General features: G+C 35.8%; 1 protein-coding gene across 6 annotated transcripts in view; it reads left to right on the top strand.

Moving 5' to 3' along the window:
* The window catches only part of SOX6 (SRY-box transcription factor 6), a 378275-nt gene that overhangs the window by 130737 nt on the left and 224293 nt on the right, over positions 1-23245 (top strand). For all 6 annotated transcript variants that reach the window (XM_050897879.1, XM_050897880.1, XM_050897883.1 and 3 more), the window contains one exon: positions 13172-13415. In XM_050897879.1, the coding sequence (XP_050753836.1) occupies positions 13176-13415 (240 nt within the window). In that variant the 5' untranslated portion in view covers positions 13172-13175. The remainder of the gene's footprint in view (positions 1-13171; positions 13416-23245) is intronic.

The following is a 23245-nucleotide window of genomic DNA, read 5'->3' as shown; positions in this document are numbered from 1 at the left end:
GACTTCCTTTGTTTCCTTGGGTTAATTCATTACACTCACTGTGTGTCAGTTTCTTCTTTTGTAAAGTGGGAGTGCTGAGAGAGTTGTTTAGTAAAGGTGAAGATATTTTGAGATTTCTGGAACACGAGAAGAGCTGATTGCCAAATATTAGACTGCTTCATCACCTTCTATGAAAAAATAACAAGGGTAGAGTCTCAAAGTAAAGGAGCTTCTTTATGGAGGTGCCCCCTCTTGGAGATTGACCCCTCTACTGAAAAGATGAGAGGGCTCACCCCAAACCTGCCTTCTTCCTGGGGTGGCCCTGTGCCTCCCTGCTAGCTCCAGTTTCTGCCCTGGTAGGACTTTTCCCTGCCTGAACCAGCTCCCAAAACCTCAATGACCAAAAATGATTCAGCAGAAAAGAACTGAAAGAGCTTTTGCTTTCTCCCTTTTTGCACTTCATGTTTGCCTGCTCAAAGGTAGGCTGATGGGCACCTCCCCTGCTCCTGTCATCTCAGCCCTGCTCTGTGTAGTGTTACTGCCATGGAGAGGCTGCCAGAGTGGTTGTGTGCTGAGGACTGATGTGGCCTAGTATAATTAGCACAGAGTTTGCGCCTGCTGTGCTGAAGGTCTTATGTATTTGGATGACCCCTGTCTCTTTCATGACCTTGCTCCACAGGAGCTGCTGGACTGCAGTGCTTTGCCAAGTAGCAACATAAGAATTCATGTTCAAATTAAAACCTAAAATTGTTTTTGTTTCAGTAGTTTGTGTTCGATTCTTCCCAGAATTATTGTCTGATATTAGCGCTTATGCCAGTCGGAGAAGTAATTTTTGTTATTTTTTTGTAAGTGCTTGTCTGTGTAAGTGAAGAGTTCTTGTTATTTTGAATCAATTCAGGAGGAATAGATTGAAAAAGTACAGTGATGCATACAGTCTGCTAGTATTCAGAATATACCTTACCATTTTTTGCATTTCTCTGTGATGAGCATTTGGAGGAATATTATCGTGTCATATGATCCCTGGTAATAACATAATGGTAGCGAGTTTTTCACTGAAAACACAGAAATTTCATGTTGCAAAAAGACTCAATGTAATTTTTCTGTGCCAAGAAAAGTTGTTAAGGATATATCTTTAGCTGAATAAAGAGGATTCAATTAACTTCAGTACAGCTGCTCTAATTCACAGTGTCTGAGGATCTGACCCATACTCGAAAGTCTGTAACGATTCTATGTCTGTGTCATAATTCCTAGATTAAAAGATACATTTCTTTTCAATTCTATTCGTATTTGGTTTAGAACCACAGACACCGGACTGTCTCTTTGATGGTTCACGGTAGGGATAATAGCCATACCAGCTAAATATGCCTGTAAAGCTGTATGTTCTGTATGGCAATGCTTTTGAAATTGATAATAGAGCTCTCAACAAATGTCCATGAGAAAACAAAACTGTTTGAATGTGTTTTTAGAAGTAATAGGCTGCACATATCATGTACTGTTTGATTGTCTGTTATAAATTATTACCAATAACCGTAAGTGGGAAACTGTTACAAAATATAGCCCTGAGCAAAAATTGACACACTTTGAGAAGACAAGACTTCTTTACAAATGCAGATCATACATTTTATCCTTAAAATATAGGGAAAAAATGGGTCAGAGATGAAAACCACAACAAGGCATTGTGTATTTCAATGGTAAACATACTGCATCACAAGTTATAACAGAGTATTTCAGTATTTTAGATAAAATCACTTGTAAGGGATCTAACTGAATTTAAATGGTAATGGTAAAAATGTTTAAAATCACTGACAATATTTTAAGTTTGCATTTTAGACATTTGGTTTTTTACTTTCTAATTATTTTGGGACAACTTCATTTGACTGGGCCTTTGATTCGTGTGCTAGTTTACGTTTTTCTTTGTATTCTGATAGTTGTGCTTCATGATGTTCTTTGACACATTTAAAAAAACTAACATGGAACTTTGAGCACTTGGAAATGTGGAGCAATTCAGAGCCTGGGCACTCTTCACCTTTACCCTTACGATTGATTTTGCTATGCATGTTTCCTTTTCCTTGTTAGAGATCAGATGCTATATGCCGTAATCTTCCATGAAAACAGGATATTTGAGGGTCCTCAGTTATTGCAAATTATTTCTTCCTAACAATTTCATGGTACTTCACAGAACTGAAACCAAAAGACAGGGAGAGTTTGTAGTTTCCTTTGCAATTGATGCAGTTTCAGAGTGCTGTATGCAGAGAGTGCACACTGCTTGATCTCTCCAAGCTGAATGATGAAGCAGTGTAAGTTTTACCTGTGACAATTACTTTTTAATGTTCTCTGATTCTTTTCAGTGCCTAGTCCAAATACCTTAATGAATTCCTTAAAAATACAAAACTTGCATTGGGAAACTGGTTAATATTAAACAGTGATTTTGGTTTTTTTTTGTTTCACTAAAAAACAATGAAAATACTTGATATTAAGTATGTCATACTAAGAATAAGACTATGAATAACAATGTCTTAGTTATTGTAGTTTTTTTTTTTAAAGGCAGTTAAAATTGATAGAGATTTCATTTGTAGATCTTGTGAAAGTATAGGAGGCTCAAAGTCTCAATAAATTGAACTTTAAATTGTTTGCACTTCTTAATGGCAACTGATTAGCGTAATTAATAGAGGAGATAATGTTTTGTTTTACTTTATTTGAATTCTTAGGCTGTTACAATTATTTATCTTTTGTCTTCATATTTTCATATTGAAGTAAATTAACATTAAGAAAAAAGGGCCCTATCTACTCCCTCCCATGAAAATTTGCACAGCCCAAGCAGTGGAGGGCCTGGGGGGAGAAAGAGAGAAGCTGCCGCACTGTTGTTCTTGGCCACATTGCCAATCAAACAGGGATTTTTCTGAAATATTTCCTGGGTAGTTTCAGCTAGGCATAGTATCCCCTGTAATCTTTTTCTGAACAGTATGCTGCTTCTGACTACCCTGTCCTTTATCCCAGTAGTAGCTGCAGCTCACGGGTAAATGAGGTGGTTCCTGCAGGGGTTTGTAAACACATTTTAGGGTTCCCATTGTGCATATATGTAAGGATCATATTGTGTAAGCCTTAGTTCAAAACAAAGAAATAGTGCACAATGCTGCCTTGTAAAAGCCTGTTTGTAAGGACTCTAATAAATATCGGAATTTTTCAAAGTTACAGAAAGCGGGGCATTTTCTCTAGTTTTGTTTTATCTATCTGATCAAAATGCTTATGACACTAAAGTTGTGGGTGTGTGCTACCTTTCTTTCTTCCTCTGTTCCCACTGACCCATATCCCAATCTGTCCTCCTTAAATTTGCTGCTTAGCCCCTTGAAAACAATGCCACAATTAGGAATATCAGCTAGAGTGTATCAATATTCTAATACAGTGGAAAAGAAGATGCTGTGTCATATGATACAGTGTAGTGCACAAGAGCAAGTATCAATGGCCAAAACCTGTGAGCAGGTTGTAGCTGGAAAGCCCAGCCTTTCAGTGCTGCACCTGAGCTCCTGGGGATGCAACGCCTGAGACAAGATGCAGGAGGTGTTCCTGGTTATGTGGAGCCTGCATCTTTTCCTTAACCCCTTCTGCAAGGCTAACAACATATTTAAGCAGTCCTTGTGCCTGCTTTATCCGCAAGGGTTAGGATTACATCTGGCTCTGGTGCAATTGTGCAGGGTGGAAAAAAGCTGCTTGTCCCTTACTGCCATTCTTGAATATTCCTTCAGAGAAAAAACGATGTCAAAGACCGATTCTCAGCTTTGCATATTTTGCTTTTCTCTCTTCTTTTGTAACTCCTCCAGCACTGGTGAAACTTTAAAAAGCATGTGAAAGCGATGTGCATTTACATCAATAAATGTACAAGAACTTTGTGTGTGCATTAGTAGTGACTGGAATATTGATACAGAAAAGGTAATCCACAATATCACTCAACAATGCAAGTTTTTCAAGAAGAATTTAAGTTTAACTTCATTTCTATGAACCAGATGAAAATATTTTTTTAAGTATATATCCTACCTAGGACACTCTTTTATATTTTATAGGATGCCCAGAGCTACTGTAGATATAAAACACAATTTCTGGTTTTGAGATCTCTGCATCACCAAAATGCAAATTTCACTCCTGAATATGTAGGCCACTTGCTGAATAACCTAAAGAAATATATGGTGAAAATGTTAGTTCTTATGTATTCAGATTACCCCCTTCAAAGGTTTTTCTCAGGTTTTTAATATCCTGAAGGTCCCTGTTCTGAGGCAGCCTGCACTTCAAACTTCATTTTTGGTTCTTAGAGTGAAGTCATTTAAATAAACAAATAAAAGTGGCACGTCATGCGTAGCTTGTGCCAAAGTATGCCATGTGCCAGTTAGTTAGAATTAATTTTTATGAATCCTCACATATATGAGTTTATAACAACAACAATGCAAATACATATGCTTGTCCCTAGCATCTCTGATGACACTTGAAGTACTTTAAACATGCACAAGTAACATCCCGGTACGGTTCTGACCTTTAGCTGTTTTTCTTTTTCACTTAATGAAAGGCATATAAATCTTATTGCTAAATAACACTAGGATATTTGATAGTAAAAATAAAATCCCTCCTCCTTTTCTTTGTGGATAGCCAGATGGATGTGTTTACCCTTTAGAGAAATATAGATTTGATATTTTTGTTATGTTTTGTTTTCTTCCTGGTAATTATGTTGGCACTTTGCTGATCCCTAGTTGTGCATTATTACAATGGAAGGTGACAATTTGATTGTCTTCAGTTGGAGAAACAAGTAATTTTATATTCACCAAGCTGTCAGGTAACAGTACCTCACAGTACTAAGAGCTCCTGGCAATGTGGTTTGGCACCTATATTTAAGTGCTTTGATGCTTGCGTAACCTCTACTGAATCAGGAATATTTTGCCTGCTAGAAATGTTTTTAAGCTTGTAGTGTAAAGTTTTTATTAAAAAGACAATCCGTAACTGAGCTGCAGAGCCATTGTTTCATGTTACACGGAGGTACTAATTAGGTGGTTTAGTGCAACTGGCTACAGGTGAGCCTGAAATTGATACTTCATTTCACTGTCTACTGAGGTGCTCTATTTGACTTAGAAATGACAATCAGAAATATGGAGAGGAGGGAGGAGTGCAGGGAAGGAGGGGAGAGAAATCTGACTGTAGATAAAATATTTCTGTTCTGAATTAGGTGGTGAAGAGAAATGACACATGACCTTTTGTTTTCACAGCTGTAGGACTGAAAATTAACTGTTTAACTCATTACATGGAATCTTAAGCACCTCCTGAAAATTAACTGTAGGAGGAAAAAAATTTAAGAATACTGTATCTTACCGTTGGAGTATGTATCTCATAGAGTATTGAAAAGATTTAATGAACCTTCCAGGAACTTATGCCCATCAGGTTTAAGTGTCATCAGGAAGATTTCTAGTTATTAGAACAAGTTCTTAACTGGCTTTGTAAGGGAAAAAATAAATGTATTCTTGTCTTCTGTATAAAGTCTCAACTCAAAGTCTAAACATGCTAAAATAAATTCCTCTTAGTATTTTTAGGCATCCTTTATCAAAACCATTTATATAATCATTCAGCTAAACAATTAAGTCATTGTATTCCATAAAAATATGTGAATTAATGCTTATTTATAGCAACCATTGTTTTTGAATTTTATTGTTAAAGATTGCTTTTATTTATATCATATATTCTGTTACTTGCTGCCTAAAAAACCAAATCCTAATAAGTTGCTGATGGATAAATTCTTGGCACGCTCACTCTTGTTCCCATAGTTATTCGTAAAGATAGCTGGAAGTCAGTACTGCCTTTTTTCTTTTTCTTTTTCCAACAGTAAGAAATTGGATATCCAGGCACACATGGCGTAGTCATAGGACTTTAAAGGCAGTCATCACTGAGAAGCTAATACCAACCAATTAAACAGAGGTGGTTACGTGATGTAACATTATCAGGAGAAACAATTCATGAGTCAAAGCATTCCAGGGCATATGAGCTCCAGTCCAAAGAACAGTCTCAAGCTGTTTAAATAAAGTGACAGCAATATTGTCAGCTAAATATAAACTATAGAAAATATTAACTACAGTGACTGAAGATGAGCACATCCCAGGTGCTAAATGACTATTCTTTCACTGTCGTTTAATGCATTCAACGCGAGTTCACCTTAGGCATTTTCAGTGAAAGCTCCTGGTAGTGAATAAATAGAATGGAACATTTAACCTACTAGAAAGGTAGGTTGTATTTTTGGCATTTTATGAATCTGAATAAACACTTTGGATTTTCACTGAAAAGTCATCAGGGGCTGTGAGGCTGTTTTGCTGCATCCGTTTTAATGTTTTCGACAACTAGATGAATAGACAGGAACTCGTTCCCTAACCCTAATATTTTACTGTGGCTGCATGGCTGAGAAGATCACTGTAATAGCAGAATGTAAGAGAAAGGCTTTCCAAACAAGTTCCAAGGAGCTGTTTAGCTCTCACATTGTTTGATTACAAATGAGAAGAAATACCATAAAAATTGTTCCAAACCCTCTGAGCTTTGAGGAAGTCTGAATCTGAAGTCAAACTTTGTGATTTGGATTCATATCTATTAGCAGAAGTATAATTTGTCTGGATTGGAAAAACAAATGCAAGAATAGCTGAGTGTGTATCTTGGAAGCCGTGGGTGTATTGCTTAGCTTGATGCTTATTTCAGCTAGAGATTTGGGTGCTCAGTTAACATTATAGCTGTCATTTCTTGAATTATATTTGTTTCCATCCCCCCTCCGCCCCTTTTTATTTCCAAGGTGATTCCTGCAACTACCATAAACTCTCTAATCTTGCAATGCTGTTTATGATCTATATGTAACTAATTCTTGTAGTATTCCTGCAAAATGAAGCCAAGGAAGAGCTTGAGGCAGTTGAGCTGATTGGCCTAGGGCCTTGCTGTGACTCAGAGCCAGAGCCAGGAACAGAAACTGGGAGATTGTCCCCCATTGCTGCCTTGTCAGTTTATATGGGTTTTGTGCACAGGGATTCATGTTGGGGTGTGGGGCCCCAGGAGAATGGAATCTTTTACTAACTGTTCATTTGTGTTACTAAGGCTCCTTGAAAACAGATATGAGATTTCATGATTTTAGGAAGTAACTGTTTATTCTAGAATGGCAGACAGATTACGGCATTAGATTTACAATGAATTACGTTACTGAGTTGTGCCTACATAACCTTGTTTTACAGGGGCAGAGCTGCGAAATATTTTGGCTGTTGGCAAAGCATTTTCATTTTTCTTTAAGTCTATCCGAACACTACTGTAACTGGTATCTTTATACAACAAAAATAAAGATCAGTTTTCCTGAACGTTTAAACTATGCTAAACTGCTTTGCAACTAGAAATAAGTTGTTCCAGTAACTTCTATGCAACTATGACAGTGTACCCCATTCTACATCGGGCCTGTACTTGTATAGGTGAACTTGCACTGCAAAATGGATTGCATAAAGGATGCTCTTGAGTTTAAGAAGGGGTTTGAGGATCCATGAAAGACGCAGGGCTACCAAGTGATGAGGTGTGCCATAGGTATGAAAGAGGAGGATACTGTGGGCAGTGCAGGCAAAGAAGAGTATACAATGCATTTAATTTATCCCAAAGCTGAGTGCTGATTTGTAAGGGAGGGTCCTGTAAGTCACGTTTAATATTATGAGAGGAGTATGCACATTTGTTGCTCTTCTACGAGGTAGGGAGGGCTAAGATGCTGTGGCTGAATTTTACTTTTCATGAACACCAGGTTAGCATAAAAGTTTAGAAGGAAATATTTAAAAAGTTATGAGTACTTCTAAAAATGGTTTCTCTTAATTTATTTAGTTCTGGAGTCACCAAAGCACTTAGACATGTGCTTAACTTTTTGAAACAGAATAGTCCAATTTGAAATTAGTGGGCTGCTTGCATACTTACAGTTAATCATGCACTTAAGTACTTTAATCTGGCACTTTGGGGAAAAGGAATGGAGACTGTTCATAAAAGCTCTGTAAGCGAATGTATTTCTAATCTAATCTGATTCCAATCTACTGTTGGAGCTGTAGACCTGGGTTATGTCTATACTGCAGTCACTAAAGCAGGATGAATTAGTCCGAGCACCACGCTACTGTAGTTGGAGTGCTATCAGAAACTAGCTTGTTTAAAATTAGTTTGGATATCTCAGCGTTACAAAGCAGTCATTTATGTGGCTGCAGCGTAGACATGCCTTTAGGTTTATGAATGCTTTGTGAGGGTGGAGCAGAGCAGAAGCTAGTCTCAGCCAACTACAAGACTGCTTTGTCATATATCTCGTTGTTATTGCTTAGTTTATATGTTTTTGAAATAGTGTCTGGGCTATCACATTGTCATTATCTGTGTTAATACTTTGTGGCTTGATTCTGAAATGTCTAGCAGCTAAAACTCCAGGTCTAGCCATAATTTCCAGTGTAACATTTAATCATTTGAGCAGTCAGCAGGGATAGAAGATTTTAGGCTTTGGACAACTTTCATGTCAGGAATATCATCTAATTGTTTCGAAAAAGAACATATACATTATTTGAAGAATTTGAGACCATAGAAGAACCTTAGACAAAAAAAAAGTATTATGATTTGTATTTAGAAAGGTATAACACACACTGTCTGTAGGAAAAAAGGAAAACTGATGCTTTGAGAATCTGACTGGCAGTCTTTATTAGAGCAGAGAGAATTTCTTCTCTGGATTAAAATAAAAAATCATGTCAGATATATAGAGAATGGAGCTGTTTGGGACTGTGTTTAGTTTTACGTAGGTAAAAAACCCTTAGCAGTTCAATTTTAGCTTTACTACCTCGGTATCAAGGCTGACTGAAATTGGGGTCCAATTCCTCAGCTTTACTGAGGTTTTGATAAATGATCCCATTCTTTTTCTATCTCGATTTCAAAATGAGATAGAATTTATTCTAGTTTTGGAAAATCCAAATCAAGATTTATTTAATTCTCAAAGTTGAGTAGGTGATAGGACTTCAGATAATTAGGGCCTTTTTCAACTTTTTTTTCATACCCATTAGGTATATTTTCCACCTTTAGTGATTGCTGTGTTCAGCTAATCTGTCAATTTAACCAAAGCAACAATTTCACAATGTAGTTTTCTTTCTGATTGTGTGCTGTGTAATCAATATACTGATATAATGTGAGTGTAATTTCCTCTCTTATTTTATCTCCACTGCACAGTATTATAAATAAACAGCTAAAAAAGAAAAAAGAAAGAAAAGCACCAAACAAATCTGTTGCATCTTCTTTTAAGATTGTACCACTGTAGACACTTGTTCTAGTAAAGTAGAATTGGACCCACTTGATTGCATTTAAATTTTTCATGCTTCAGCAGTTTGTCTGGGAGCACAGTAAAGAAAACCCCCCGAGCGAGGATAGTTTAGAATAATAGAACTTGATTTTGTGTATTATAGCGGCACCATTTGCGCTGCTGTAGTTAGGGTTGTGTCAGCACTTCCATTATAAACCCCTGTTTGCAGGGGTTATAACTGGGAGATATTTTTTATCAGAAACTTTTTTTAAAATCATTTGAGTGAATTTAATTGATAATAGGAGGAAAAATAAAATAAATTATAATGGAAATTAGTAAATTTCTGATACCTTTTACAAGCCTTATTTATTATGAATATTGATTTTTTTTTTCTTCTCGCCAGGGATTTTAGCAAATGCATTTTAAATATTTTAAATGTAAAATTGGGAAGGTATTATGGCTTAAAATTTGACTGCTATTCATACTCGTATTATAACATTAAAACACTTTAACACAACAACCTGTTCTATGGTTTAATGTTATCATAAACATAAACTACTCAAATGGGCCAGATTCTTCTCCCTTTGAATTTGATGAGACTTTGGAGTTATTGGCCAAACTCTGCCTTTGGACCTGATGGAGTTCTGTGTACAAAATTCTCCCATTTAAGTAAAAACAAACAGGTAACGAGTAAAAACCTGCATGAAGTAATTGACTGAATAACACCCAGTCACAGACTTTATATTTACTCTGTTTTACTGATTATAAAACCAATATTTGGTGCATAACCTGACACCCTCAGAAAACATGTATGCATGATGTATTGATTGAGTTAATGATTGTGCTAGGAAAAGGTGGAGGGCTTAATCTAGACGGGTCCTACATCTCTGTCCCTTTTACCCCAATGTTTAAAATCTAGCAACCAAAAACCTGAAAGGTACCATTAAGTGCTGACCTCTGACCATAATTACTGTGCTAAATCTTGCCATTTTAACAAAGGCTTGGGGGGAAATAGACGTGAAACACACCCCTAAAAATTATGTCATGAGGAGAGCAAGTGCCTGGGAGGCCTGCCTGAGCTTGTCTTTCTTTTCAGGCTCCAAAACTATAGGTATCTGAGTGAAGGGCAGTATGAAAATGTGTCTGACCATAATGCAGCAGTGGAGAAAAGGGGTAGGTGGAGCTAGAAAGCATTTGAACCCTGCTCTTGGTCCGTTCTCTTAGTCTAGTACAGAAAAAAGTTGCTGGGCATGGCTTGAGATTATTAGTGAATGCGACTTTGTCAATATAATTTTATTTTTAATGTTAACAGAGTCCCCTTTTCTCTATGTAATCGACTTAAACAACAGAACATGAATAGAGATTTTTATTTAATTGTGTTTAAAATGCCATGAGTAAGAGGAAAGTATATTAGTGTATATGGCAAATAAAAAATGTTTCCTCTATAGTGCATTACCAGTAGATAGCTTTACTGAGTGGTCACTTGAAGAAATACCAAAAGCCTGTTTATGAAATAGAGGTGAAGCCTTTTTAGACTAATTATATTCAGCATGTAATTTCTAAACTTCAGTCTGAATTTTGATTTTCAATTAACATTCCCAATTTGAAGATAATTTTCTATTTAATGTAATTGCAGGAAATAATTTATTGGCTGATTAAGACTGAGGGCCCAGCCTTCCTTAAGAAAACAGTCCCTAACAAACCAGCCTTTAAAGCCAACTCGTAGCTTTGGACAGATTCAGCCTATTTTTGCAGCTGCAGAGTTGTGTTTAATTAGGATTGTGCACTATTATTCATTGGTGCAGTTTGTAGTTGAAATTATTCTTAAGAGACATTTTCATTTCTAGTTGTATGTCATGATTAATTTATGGTGAAGAAACAGCCATAGCTATTGCTTTTCACAGAAGCTCGTTCAGTCTGAAACAGGAATGAGATCTGTTAAGAAGGTGAAAGAAAGGAAAATCCTTTATTGTGACTTTCAGTTTTCATGTCTGGTTTTCAAATTGCATAGAGCATTGACTCATATTTTCATGTGAGTGATTACGTTAACACGACTATTTTGATGAGAAAAGGGAAAGTAAACCTTTTATTTTATCTTGGATCATAATAATTATGAACCAGAACCCTTTGAAGTACATACAGTAATGCCAGTTGCTGAACTCTTGGCATGTTCTCTGTAGCATCAACACAAATTCTTTAGCATAGTAAGAATGTAATACACGGTTTAAATTCCTCAGTTCTGCTTATTGGCAACGTTAATATTAGACCCCCACTTACACTTAGGCTCCCCTAAAGGAAACGTGAACCTTTTTTTCTCTACTGGTATTGAGTTTAAGAGGCAGGATTATCTCTATTTACAGAATAGTTATTCTAAATAGGTATCAATGTTTTAATATGTTTCAAAGCACTTCAAAGCTTGTAATACTTTCATATAGAACTGTACATAATAAGATTAGTTGATCCTATATTAATTTTTTTTCACTGTAGGACACTAAATCTGAACTCCCTCATTAATTGTGAGAAATTTAGCATTAGCTGTTAAATCCTATGTGAAACACAGGCTGCTACATAAAAACTACTGTTTAAAGTGGAATTAACTTAATTATTTTTCTTTGCACTTGATATTTCCTTCACTGTAATATTCATGAAAGCATGTGACAGATTTGTAAATTTAACTGTTAGTCTCAGATTTCCAGACCCTTTAATCAGTATTTATTTGTCTGTAGAAACAGTACTAGCAAGTTAATGATTTGCTAATTTGAAAAATGCTCATGTGGTTTCCTATGTTAACTGATTTGTGCATTTTTAAAGAAATGGTATGAAATCAATTATTGTTAAAAAGCAATTAAGGTGAAGATCTTATTCCTTGGTTTCTCAGCAATTTCAGTGTCAAGGATATTCTAAAGTTACTAGAACCTGGGAAAATAGCTTGTATATTTTAGCTGTCTTCTTTCAGGTTTATTAATGATTGTTTTAACAGTTGCAGTTAATCTTATTAGAAATTTTAAACAAAGTGTTTTCAGATTTTGAGTTGAAGTCAGTTATATTTTCATCTAAGTGCAGAAGCTGTGGTGAAAGCTGTGCTTGCATATGAGATGGTAGTAAGAGGCCATTATTAGAAAAAGACATTTAACATAAATCAATGCATTTATTCATTACACTTTTAAGTAATTTAAAGTAATTTGTTGAGCTATATCCTGTACTCAATGCCTAATATGAAATGAAACATAATTATTTTAGATTTTTAGTTCAAACTGTAAAAGATTACTCAGATATTATCCATCCATTCAATAAACCGTTCAGTTTTAGAACACTTTTCAGATGAAGGTCTCAAAACACTTTCCAAAAGGTAAAACTGGGTAAAATTTTAAACAGGTTAAGAGCAGATACAGCTTTAAACAAACAGCAAAAGGACTTATTTAGCAGAATTTGAAATGGATTTAAAAATTCTCATCAGTGTAGAAAACATCTTCTGCTTGCAAGGAATGAGGTTATGAAAGCATGATGGACTCTCTCATTTAAACATTTGCTTATAACCTTCAGATTGCTCACGGGAATAAGAGTTTAAAGACTTGAACTCTTACGCAAAATCAACATGAAAATACCAATAAAATCACTATTTTCTTATGCCTGGAGAAAACTGTATTGTTTGACAAGTCTAAACGAATAGAATGACATCATATAACTTAACCTTGACCTTGGCTTGGCATCAATGAATACTTTATCTCAGTGTTTTGGATCCAGATCCCCCAAACCCATACTTTTTAGAGTACTTTTGTTGACTGCATATGATTAATTTTTAACTGTTGTAGGCAAGTGTGGTGTGTTTAGAGGACTGTTTTAAGCTTGATTTTTTCATTTAACACCAATATTTTCTTTTTGTCTGCTTTTCTTGTTTTGTAGAAGAATGTCTTCCAAGCAGGCTACCTCTCCATTTGCATGTGCAGCTGATGGAGAGGAAACCATGACCCAGGACTTAGCATCACGAGACAAGGAAGAGGGCAACAGTGATCAGCATGCGACCTCTCATCTGCCTCTACATAATGTAATGCACAACAAACCTCACTCTGAGGAGCTACCAACTCTGGTCACAACCATCCAACAAGATCCTGAGTGGGATGGAGTAATCTCAGCCCAACACAGAATGGTGAGTTTCACAGTTCTCACAGTGGCTTTCTAAATTAGTATTGTAAAAGACTGTTCACTTCCATTTTGAATTGCATGTTCAGTACAATCCTTCATGGGTGTAAAGCTTTTTAAATGTTAAAGTGTTGGTGTTAGTAATAGATCAACATCAATATAGTGTAATTGTAAATTACAATTGTATAATCTTCTTAAGTATACAGGTCTATATGAATGAGGTCATTTGATGAGTTCACCTTCGGAAAGGAAATGCATCTATTTATCATGTTTTCATTCATACCTTGATTTATGTCATAACCTCTCTAGCTCATATATTCAAGCATTAATTTCTGACAGGAAGATGTAGCTCACAACTGTTTGTCATCTGCAAAGTGTTGTGCTGAAGGAAGAAACTTTAATGTATTTTTTTACTTGTCTCTCAGAAATAGAACCCACCAAATCTAGAATATTATAGCTTTACACCACAACAAAGAAGCTGGCATTTTAGGTGACACAAACATCCTGCTGTATTTATAGGAAATTACAACTTGTTGTGGCGAGGAAAGGTGTTTATGAGTAACTATGTCATGCTCTTCTGCTCTAGATCACCAGTTTGTGTATAGGTGATGTTAGCAATCGTCAGAATTATTATCTGTATTCTTTTCAGTAGCCTAGATAAAATTGTTTTGCAGTTGTAATTCTGTCTATGCATCCCCAAAACTCTGCAATAAATGGGCAGACTGAATGAAGACTGAATGGGCATAGCATCTCAGTCAATTTATTTTCCTTGCATGTGTTCCTCAGGAACAGAATTAAGGTACGTGGAGCAGCCAGGTGTTCTGTAAATTTAGAACATCATAATTCCAGACTCTCCATAAAGTGACTTTCACAGACATTAAATTCACACAGTTAGTTTAAAAAGAATACGCTGCCTTTCCATAAAATTTCTTCTGTATTTTTATTAAATGTCTATGAGGGGAAGACTTTTCTTTTTTTCCAGTACGAATCGGCAGCTTTCAATAAGGTTGAAAAACAATTGTAGAATTTTTTTGACAGCACTAACAATAATGAACTTATTTCAAATTTGACTAGAAATAATAATTCTAATGCATTAATCAACATAAATACTGGAATTCTTCATGCATATTGTGATACCTGGAAGTAATTAAATAATAGCACTATAATAATATCTTTTTTGTTAATATAGTGGGTTTTTTTTCTTTCTAAAATCCAATTGATTCAAAAGATCAAACCACAAAAAACCTACTTAATCTGTAATGCACTATTTAACCCAGTGCAGAACTTTCTGTCAGGCCTAAAATATTCCTGGTCTTAGGACACCAGTAACATTGATAAAAAGACTCTGCATCCCAGAGAGAAAGGAACTCCTAGCCTCTAGGAGTCCCTCAAAGCATTTGTTTTTGGTTCAGGCTGTTCCTTGGACCTGGAGTAATGCTTAAGCCAAAATGATAGAACCTCTTGCAGTATGATCAGTTGTACTCATTTGTATTGCTCTGAAGTGGGTTTACACCTACAGCAACCTGTGCAATCTCTGTTTTCTTTCTTAATGTTGCACTATCATGTCAACGCTTGGACATGGCATGAATCAATACCCAGCTTATCATGTTTCAGAACAGGTGCATAAACTTTGCTTGAGTGACTTAGCACTCTGGTTTTCCTCTCTCCTTTTTTCAGTAAATATTCCAGCATATATGTAGATGAATGTCCTGAAAATCATTAGGAGTTTCCACAATTCCCTTGGGTTAAATCTGGTGGTGGATGTATGCCATCCTTATTTAGGTAGCTCTTAGCTAAACCAAACAGATTTTTTCACCCAGCTCAAAGCTGGGTATAATTTACAAGGCTTGGCTACAATTGAAAACTGAAGTTCTAAGGCATGCTGTTTGGTTGCACTTAAAAGAGATCTAAAATGTACAGAGCAAGGTCCCAGTGTATTTACAGTTCAGGTGAGTTAGATGACTAGTTAGATCACAACAGTGAAATGGTGAAAAAAATTTTTTTCTCCCTGAGGGACTGTCATTTAGGGTAACTTCTTTGATTTTTTTGATTATTTTTTTCTCCCTTATTTATGTCCTTCCTGAGCAAACCTTTAAGCCTCAATTAATTGCATAAAGTTTCTCTGAAACACGTCAGTCTCCAAGCAGGCATCAATATTGCTAAGAAAGAATTCAGGGGTGCCTGCAATTTTCCCAATGAAGGCAATTTCATACTCCTTTAAGGGAGGTTAGGAGTTTCTTTCCAGAAAGACAAATTCCAGAAGGTGCGTTGGGCAATTTTGAGATAGGTGCTGTGGTAGTGACCGCTTTTCTAGTTAATAAAACCAAATTCCCAGAAGGTAAGCGCTTTCTGACCTTTCCCAGACGGATCCTTTCAAAGCAGATTTGAAGAAGCACCTGCTCATACCATTTACACTGAAAGTAAAGACAGTAGTGCTGTCATTAAAATGCATCAATAATGTGTGTTGTCTGGTTATAAGATAGTAAATTCAAAGAATGCTGTGTCGACATATGGGGAGGAAAAAATTTCTCTTTTATGTGGTATCTAATTAAGGGCACAATCCTGCATCCTTTGTGCCCTTAAAACTACTAAGGAGTTCACTGGAATTTGTGAGAGCACACAGTATGCATCGTAACATGCTATGAGGGCCGTACAGATATTAGATGAAGAAAAGATACCATAGTAGGGCAATTTGACTGAAAAAAAAGATTGAGTTTTTTCCCAACATTTATGGTATGCAGCACTTTTTCTGTAATATAAGATACCTTTAAACTACATTGTATATTATCATAAAAAAACCACACTGGCTAGAAATGTTTTCAAACTTTCACTCCCTTTTGATATCAGGCATTGCTTTCCACTGAGTCCTTTGTGTATTCTGAATGTCTGGAAGCCAAAATATTTTGTTTTAACTCCCACTCTATAGTATTTCCCAGCTGTGTACTTATATGGTGTAATAAAAGGATTTAACAAATGGGAAATAGCAGCTGCATTTGGAAATTCCCTTTGTGCTCCCTTTTCATTTGACAGATTCAGCAATGTGTAACAACTGTAACGTCAGACCTGTAATGACTTACACTGTGAGTATCGTATCACCAGCCAATTTGATGTTACAGTGGGGAGAAAATAAAACAACCAAAAGATTTCTGTAATTTCATATTGCTGAGCTGAAAAGATTATATGTATATTTCTAACTGTAACTTAATATAAAAATACCTGGATATATGGGTATTTATTGCTGCCTGTAGTTCTACTAGAAAATAAAATCTATTTTGGGCTAAGGACATATCTGTTTGCTGCAGTAAACTGTAGGGAAGAGAGCAAAGTGGTACTAAGATAATGAGGAAAGTATCCTGCTTTCTCCCATGGACAGTGAGTAGCAGGCAAGAAATACAGTTAAATTTTTAGATTGTATCCAAAACCTGGCTCTCTTGGGGCAACAGACTGAGAAGGGATGAGGGGGGAAAACCAACGATACTTTTGCTAAATTTAATAGTAACTGAATTGTTGTATCCCAATAATATATTTACTAGTAAATATGTAAAGAAATGGAGAATCATAATTTGTGCTTTGTTCACTGGGGAACCAGGAATGGTCCCCATCTTCATATAGAGCCCTGCACAGCTTGTGAGGTAAATTACAAAGGTTTTTTGTTTTTGCTCTGAAGTATCAGGGGACAGCAGTGCCAACAAGAAGACACAAAATTAGATGGACAAGTGGCCTGATCCTCTTTGAGGAATGAGATGGTGTATTCCCATGGCTGCAAAGGCTAGACGTGGGCCTTGTGAACAATAAATTAGAGCAGCTTTAACCTAATGAAATCTGGAATCTTTCTCCAAATCGCAGAATTCCGGCCCACCCCGCAACAGTAAAAACAAGAGAGAGGCAAATTCTGTTCCCAATCCCAATATAACAATCTGGTAACAGACAGGGTTTGTGAAGAACTTGCAGGCACTGTGCAGATCGCTATACATGATGATGTATCGTTGTGATGGTCACTGTACTCTTTTCCCACTGATGTTCTTCCCCTGTCCACCATCGTAGTGGGCATATAGACAGCATGTGCATGCACAGAATGAGGGCATCCACATCTTTTTGCTCTACTTGGAATGATGCAGTGAGAGACTGTTACAGGGAACCACAGCAGCAAGTCAAGTCTAAAGGACGGGTGTTATCTCCCTGTGACTGAGGAAAACCAAACATATATACATACACAAATACAAGTTAATTACCTCCAGTTATATGCTACGTTTCCCTATACATTTTGTAACATCATTCACAGACCCCTTCGATTTACAAATGGAATGTATCTCATTGGATTTTATCTCAAATGGCAACGTCGACATGTATTTCATAATTATGTCAAGTCTCTGTCTTTTGTTGACTTTGTGCCAAAAGAGTGAAAGCCTTGCTACCTTTCCACTGTGTCTGCACGTACATCTCAGCAGTACTCGTGGCAGATTTGTATGTGCAGCAGGAAAAGCGAAGATCTCTTAATGCAACATGTATTTGTTCCTTTTAAAATCATTTTAAATCACCAAGTATCAAATTTAACTTTATATAGCTTTAGCAAAACTACTAGCATCAGAAAGACAGAAGTAGGTGGTAACCTGAAGGTCTTAATGTTTCAGTGCTTACTGTCTCTACATAAAACAAGCACAATCCTGTCGCTTTCCCCCTTCCTTGTTATTAACTTCTCTTGTTGAAAGTTCTTCCCTTTAAGGAAAATAAACTCAGGTTTTTAGGAGAGATCATTGAAAAACGTTTACACATGCTAAACACTGTGAATTTGTTATTATATAAATTCATGGCTTCAGAATCTCAAAAGTTATAGATACAATTACGTGTTTTGAAATTTTATTTTCAGTTCATTTATGGGCTGGATATGAGCATATAAAATGCATCAAATATAAATGCCCTAAAATCTGGCAATTCTGTATCTGCTAGATTGCTCACACAGCTGTTATTTACATGTAGAAATCTGAGTTTTGTGATGATCGAAAGCAATTCTACTGTGCTTGTGATATTATTTCTGCATGCCAGGTAGTGCATCAGAATTTTTATCTAACTAAAGAGATAAATACCTTCATATGTAATTGCATGGGTACAAAGTTTTGGCTGAAACTAAAGGGTGTGAAAAAGCAGATGATATGATATTTTATTTTTCCATAAAATAGACTTCTATGAGAAATATATTGCAGAAAAGATAGAAACAATTTTTTTTCAAGCACGTTGTTTTGATTCAAAAAGCATTCAGGTATGTGCTTAACTTGACTTTACTAGATCTACCAACAACTATAATGTTAAGCACATGTCTAAAGGTTTGAAAGATCAAGGACTTAGTTTTACTAGCTTTAGTATAAAAAGACGTTTACATTTCATATTAAAAATAATAAAACAATTCCATAAAAGTATGCAGGATGATGTGCTTAATGGCAGTGGTGAAATACAAAATTGATTTTATTTGAAGAAGAATCAAGTAATTGTTCTTTTTGCAATGCCTGTTATACATGTATTATTTTCATTTTGACACTACAATTTTTTTTCCAAAAGCACGGTCTATTTTAAACCTTTCCCTATATTCTAGGGTGAACTGTGTTTAAATAGAATTGATCATCACCTGAATTCTTTGCAAAAGACTTGTAGTTTATGTTCATCTAAACCTGTAGTCATTTTATTCTTTTCTCTTATTTTAACATTTCCTATTTTTTATCAAGCAATTTCTGAAAAGTTTTTAATTCACTTCTGTATATTGACATGAATTTTTTCAAAAGTAGAAGCATTAACACACTCTAAATTGTTAAATTTTTTTTCCTTGGGCAAGAAGGAATCAGGTATGCATGCTGATTAACACACTCCAGTCATTAACATGTGATTATGTGGGCTGCATATTGAGCACCTGCCAAAAGATAAAATCCAGCACTTTACTACATCTGTGCAAGGACTTTTTGCATTTCTTTTGTACTTTGACAGCTCAAGAAAAAACAGACTTTGGTATCCTTGTTCAGCATAATAAAACTGTGTACATAAAATGTCTTCATGGAGAAGGAAAGATACTACATATATTTATTTTAATCTTTGAGGCCATGAAAAATCCAGGGACTGAGACTTACACAGCACCAAGTGTAATATGAATCTCCTAATGTACTGTATCACTGACATTCATATACAGTTTACAACATTCCTGCGTGTTTATAAGGATTATCTGTTCTGGGATTCAGCCAATGTTATTGTAATTCACAACAGTTTTATGTGATACCTTTATGTCTCATAAATGTCTTGTTCTTAGTTCAATCTTCCAAATGTTTCATCAGTGTTTACCTTAAAGAAATACAAGTACTCTATGCAGCAGGCTGGTTTCCTGCATGCATTCCTCTGCAAATGCTAAAAGGGAAACATAAAGCATGTAATACATGTCATGTAACTATATACAGAGAAGGATTTCCATGTGCATTTGATATTGCTAAAAACATAAATACAAATTTTATTTTGATATTTACAATAGATCTAGTTATAAGTCGGGCAACTAAGACGACCTAATATGAGGAAGTTGGATATATACAAAGTGGTCTGGAATATCCAAGCCACACAATCCTTGTTTTATTTGGCAGCTTCTGACAAGCATACATCACAAAATATGTGTCTTTATTTACCCCAAAGGTAAACAGTGCTAATCAGCTGGGACTGATCACAATGCATCTTCGGTTTCAGTTTAGATGAATATATAAGTCTAAATACTCATTCTGTAAATGGTTGTCCATTACTTTTTCCTTGATAAGAGCATTTAAGCAAATCCAGGGCATAAAGTCTTAATATTGTTGTGATTTATTACCAAATCTAAACACAGGGAGTTAGGACATATGGTATTTGCATAATTAAGGAAATCCTTAGCATCTAACTCTTACAAAAGCACACATGAGTTTATGCATATCATTTGTGGGTGAGTTGATTGCCATATAAAAATGATTGCTCATTGTACTTAAAAATTTTGAGGTGATTTTCTATTCTGGAATGGAGCAAAATGCCTGTCGACATTTTTCACAGATTTGCTCATTTGTAAAGAGAAGGGTTTAAATCACATCATAGTTGAAAAATTGTAACCTTCTGAAATCTCTCGACCCAAGTTAGTGTACCTGGATTCATTTGGTTTGCTCCAACAACTGAGTATGAAGGGATTGCTGCAATTAAGTGCTCGTATTTTACATCAAACAATAAGTCCCTGCCTATTCCTTCCAAGCAGATATCTAGTCTTGCAGTGGCCTGTTCATGAGACCATATTCATATCATGTATGACTGATTATTATGTCATCTCATTTTTAAACCTTTGATCTAAACTAAAGTTATTTTCCTCTTTTTTTCCTTAATTTAGCATATTATTTCTTGGCTTAGAGCTAGTGCTTACTGCTGTATTGTTTCTTCTTGAGGTTTTTAGATGTGTATAAAAGATGAAATACAAGCCTTTTACAGATTGTATTCAGCCTATACTTTGGCAGTGAAATCAGTGTAAGTTTTATCAGAGTAAACGCCGAGTTAAAGACTTGAGGTTTTATTCCATTACTTGCCATTTGCCCTCCCACTAGCATAATTTGCTGAGACTTTACAAATTATGTTCTCTCAATAGCTCATAGCAGTCATTCTCAAGCCTTGGATTTAAATAAATCTTTCTTAATAAAACTTTTGTTTTTTTTTTTAATCGGATGAGAATTGGAAATGATCACTTAGATTTTTAATTTCTCTTAATTCTGTTTAATTAAATTCCTCAAAATGGGAAACCTTATTTAATGTAGTGATTGGAAATGATTTTGTAAACATTTGCTTTCATTATATGTTAACTCCAGACTAGTTCCAATTGCCAGCATGCCTCTAGTACTTGGAACCAAAACCACTCTGGATATCCAACTTTCCTGGGGTGTTTACATGTGTCCCATTCAATGCAGAGACAGATAAATATCCCTTTATAACAGAAAAGCCTCATCTACATGGAAATAAGCAATTCAGCTAAAATATTTTATGTTAGTAATATTTACTTTCTACTTCTTCTTGGCCATTCATCCTGTGATTTCAGTTGAACTCCTACAGAAACATTTTTCTGTCTGGCTATTGAGTAGGATTGCAGTCGTCAATTTTCAATCAAAGTTGATGGTAGTTATTCTTAAATTGCTAACTAACACTGTGACTCTGATTTTGTACAGCCCACAGTTTCAGTTCCCGAGCTTTCCTCTTTTCTCACCTTCAGAAAGCTTCTCTCTTTGAGACAGAATCTATCCTCCCTATATGAAACATAAATGCCACCATAAAGGAATTGCGGTATCTCTTTATTAAAATCTGCAGCCTTGTGCACTCCCCTCTTCTAGGGCTCCCAACCAGAGAATCCAGTTCACCAGACTGTTGCTCTGTCCTTAACCCTTATGAGGATCCCAAAGAGAGATCTGTCCCAAGCCAGATCTCCACTCATGATTGTGGAGTCCCCAAACTGAGATGTTGCTTCTCAGCCCCCAAATGCAGCCCCCATATTTTGTAATTTGGCCATTCAGAGGAAGGAGCAAGAATATTGAATCTTGTTTTTAGCCTACAATCTTTCACCGATAGAACTGTTATTTTGTGTGTGTTTGCTCTATTTTGGAAGTGAAAGGGCTTCATAGAAGTTGACACAAGGTGGCTCATGATTCAGTTTGCAGATATTGCTATAAACGTTAGCTTCCCGATATGAAAAATACTGGGTCAACTTTCAATACCCTTATTTACATCACTTACAGCAGTACTCCCTCATTTATGCTGTTAAAACCAGTGGGACCACTGATGGGAAAATGAACTACTTAAATGGTTAGAATCTCAATACACAAGAAAATACATTTTTTACACTAACAAGAAAATTATGATTATTTGTTCAATCCCTTTTCAACAGAAACATCTAAGAAAGTATAAGGATTTTCCTTCCTTTGTACAGAAACTAAGCAGCTCTCTTTTTGAAGGATTTTACCAGTGTAACTTGTGAAATGTAGTGAATGTACATGCTAAAAAATAATTTTCTCAGAATAAGAGGCGTGCTTAAATATCGGTACATATTATCTTAATCTAACAGTTTTAAAGGAATTATTGTGGAGTGTAAAGAAAATACCATGTATGTAGTCACAAAGAGTCCCCGTCTTTATTTATACCAAGGCGTTGTTTGTAATTATTCAGAATTGTTTCTGCTGTTAGCGAAACTACACTTGAACCATTCACAGCAACTCTAAAAGAAATGATCAACAGGCCACTCATTGTTTACACCAGGCAGCCTGGGAAGCTGATGAGACTAAGGACACTGTTGTTGGACCACATATATTCAAAGCAAACTTGGGATTGGTTAAAGAAGTACGCTGCCCCTCTAACATGAAAAAGGCCAAAGATAGACCTAGGAAAGCTTTCACCATATTGCACTGGAAATCTTAACGTTGTTTTCTCATTGACATACGAGTAGGGGGGTAGGTAGAGGTTTTAGGGGCAAGTAAAAGTATGATTTCATGCACGGGTTACCTACCCCTGAGTGAGCCATGCATAGTATTTTAGTATTCATGCCTTGCTAGTTTCTGGTTTTCTGGTTTTTGTCCATTTATTTATTTTTCTCAGTTTTGTCCACTTTGAAACCTAATCTTTAAATTTTAATGGCTACATATAGGTATTTAATCTGTTATAATAGGGACATTTTGTCAAAACACTAAACACAGTGGGTTGAATGATCTGTAATAAAATTTTGTCTGTGCCAATAGGCTGGCAAGGAAATGTATACAGGAAAAATGCCCTTTATTTACCTTGATATTAAAACCCAACATTTCAAAAACAGACTCAATTTTGTCC

Source organism: Gymnogyps californianus, chromosome 5, assembly GCF_018139145.2.
Source record: "Gymnogyps californianus isolate 813 chromosome 5, ASM1813914v2, whole genome shotgun sequence".
NCBI lineage: Eukaryota > Metazoa > Chordata > Aves > Accipitriformes > Cathartidae > Gymnogyps > Gymnogyps californianus.
This window is presented reverse-complemented; position numbering and strand designations above follow the sequence as displayed.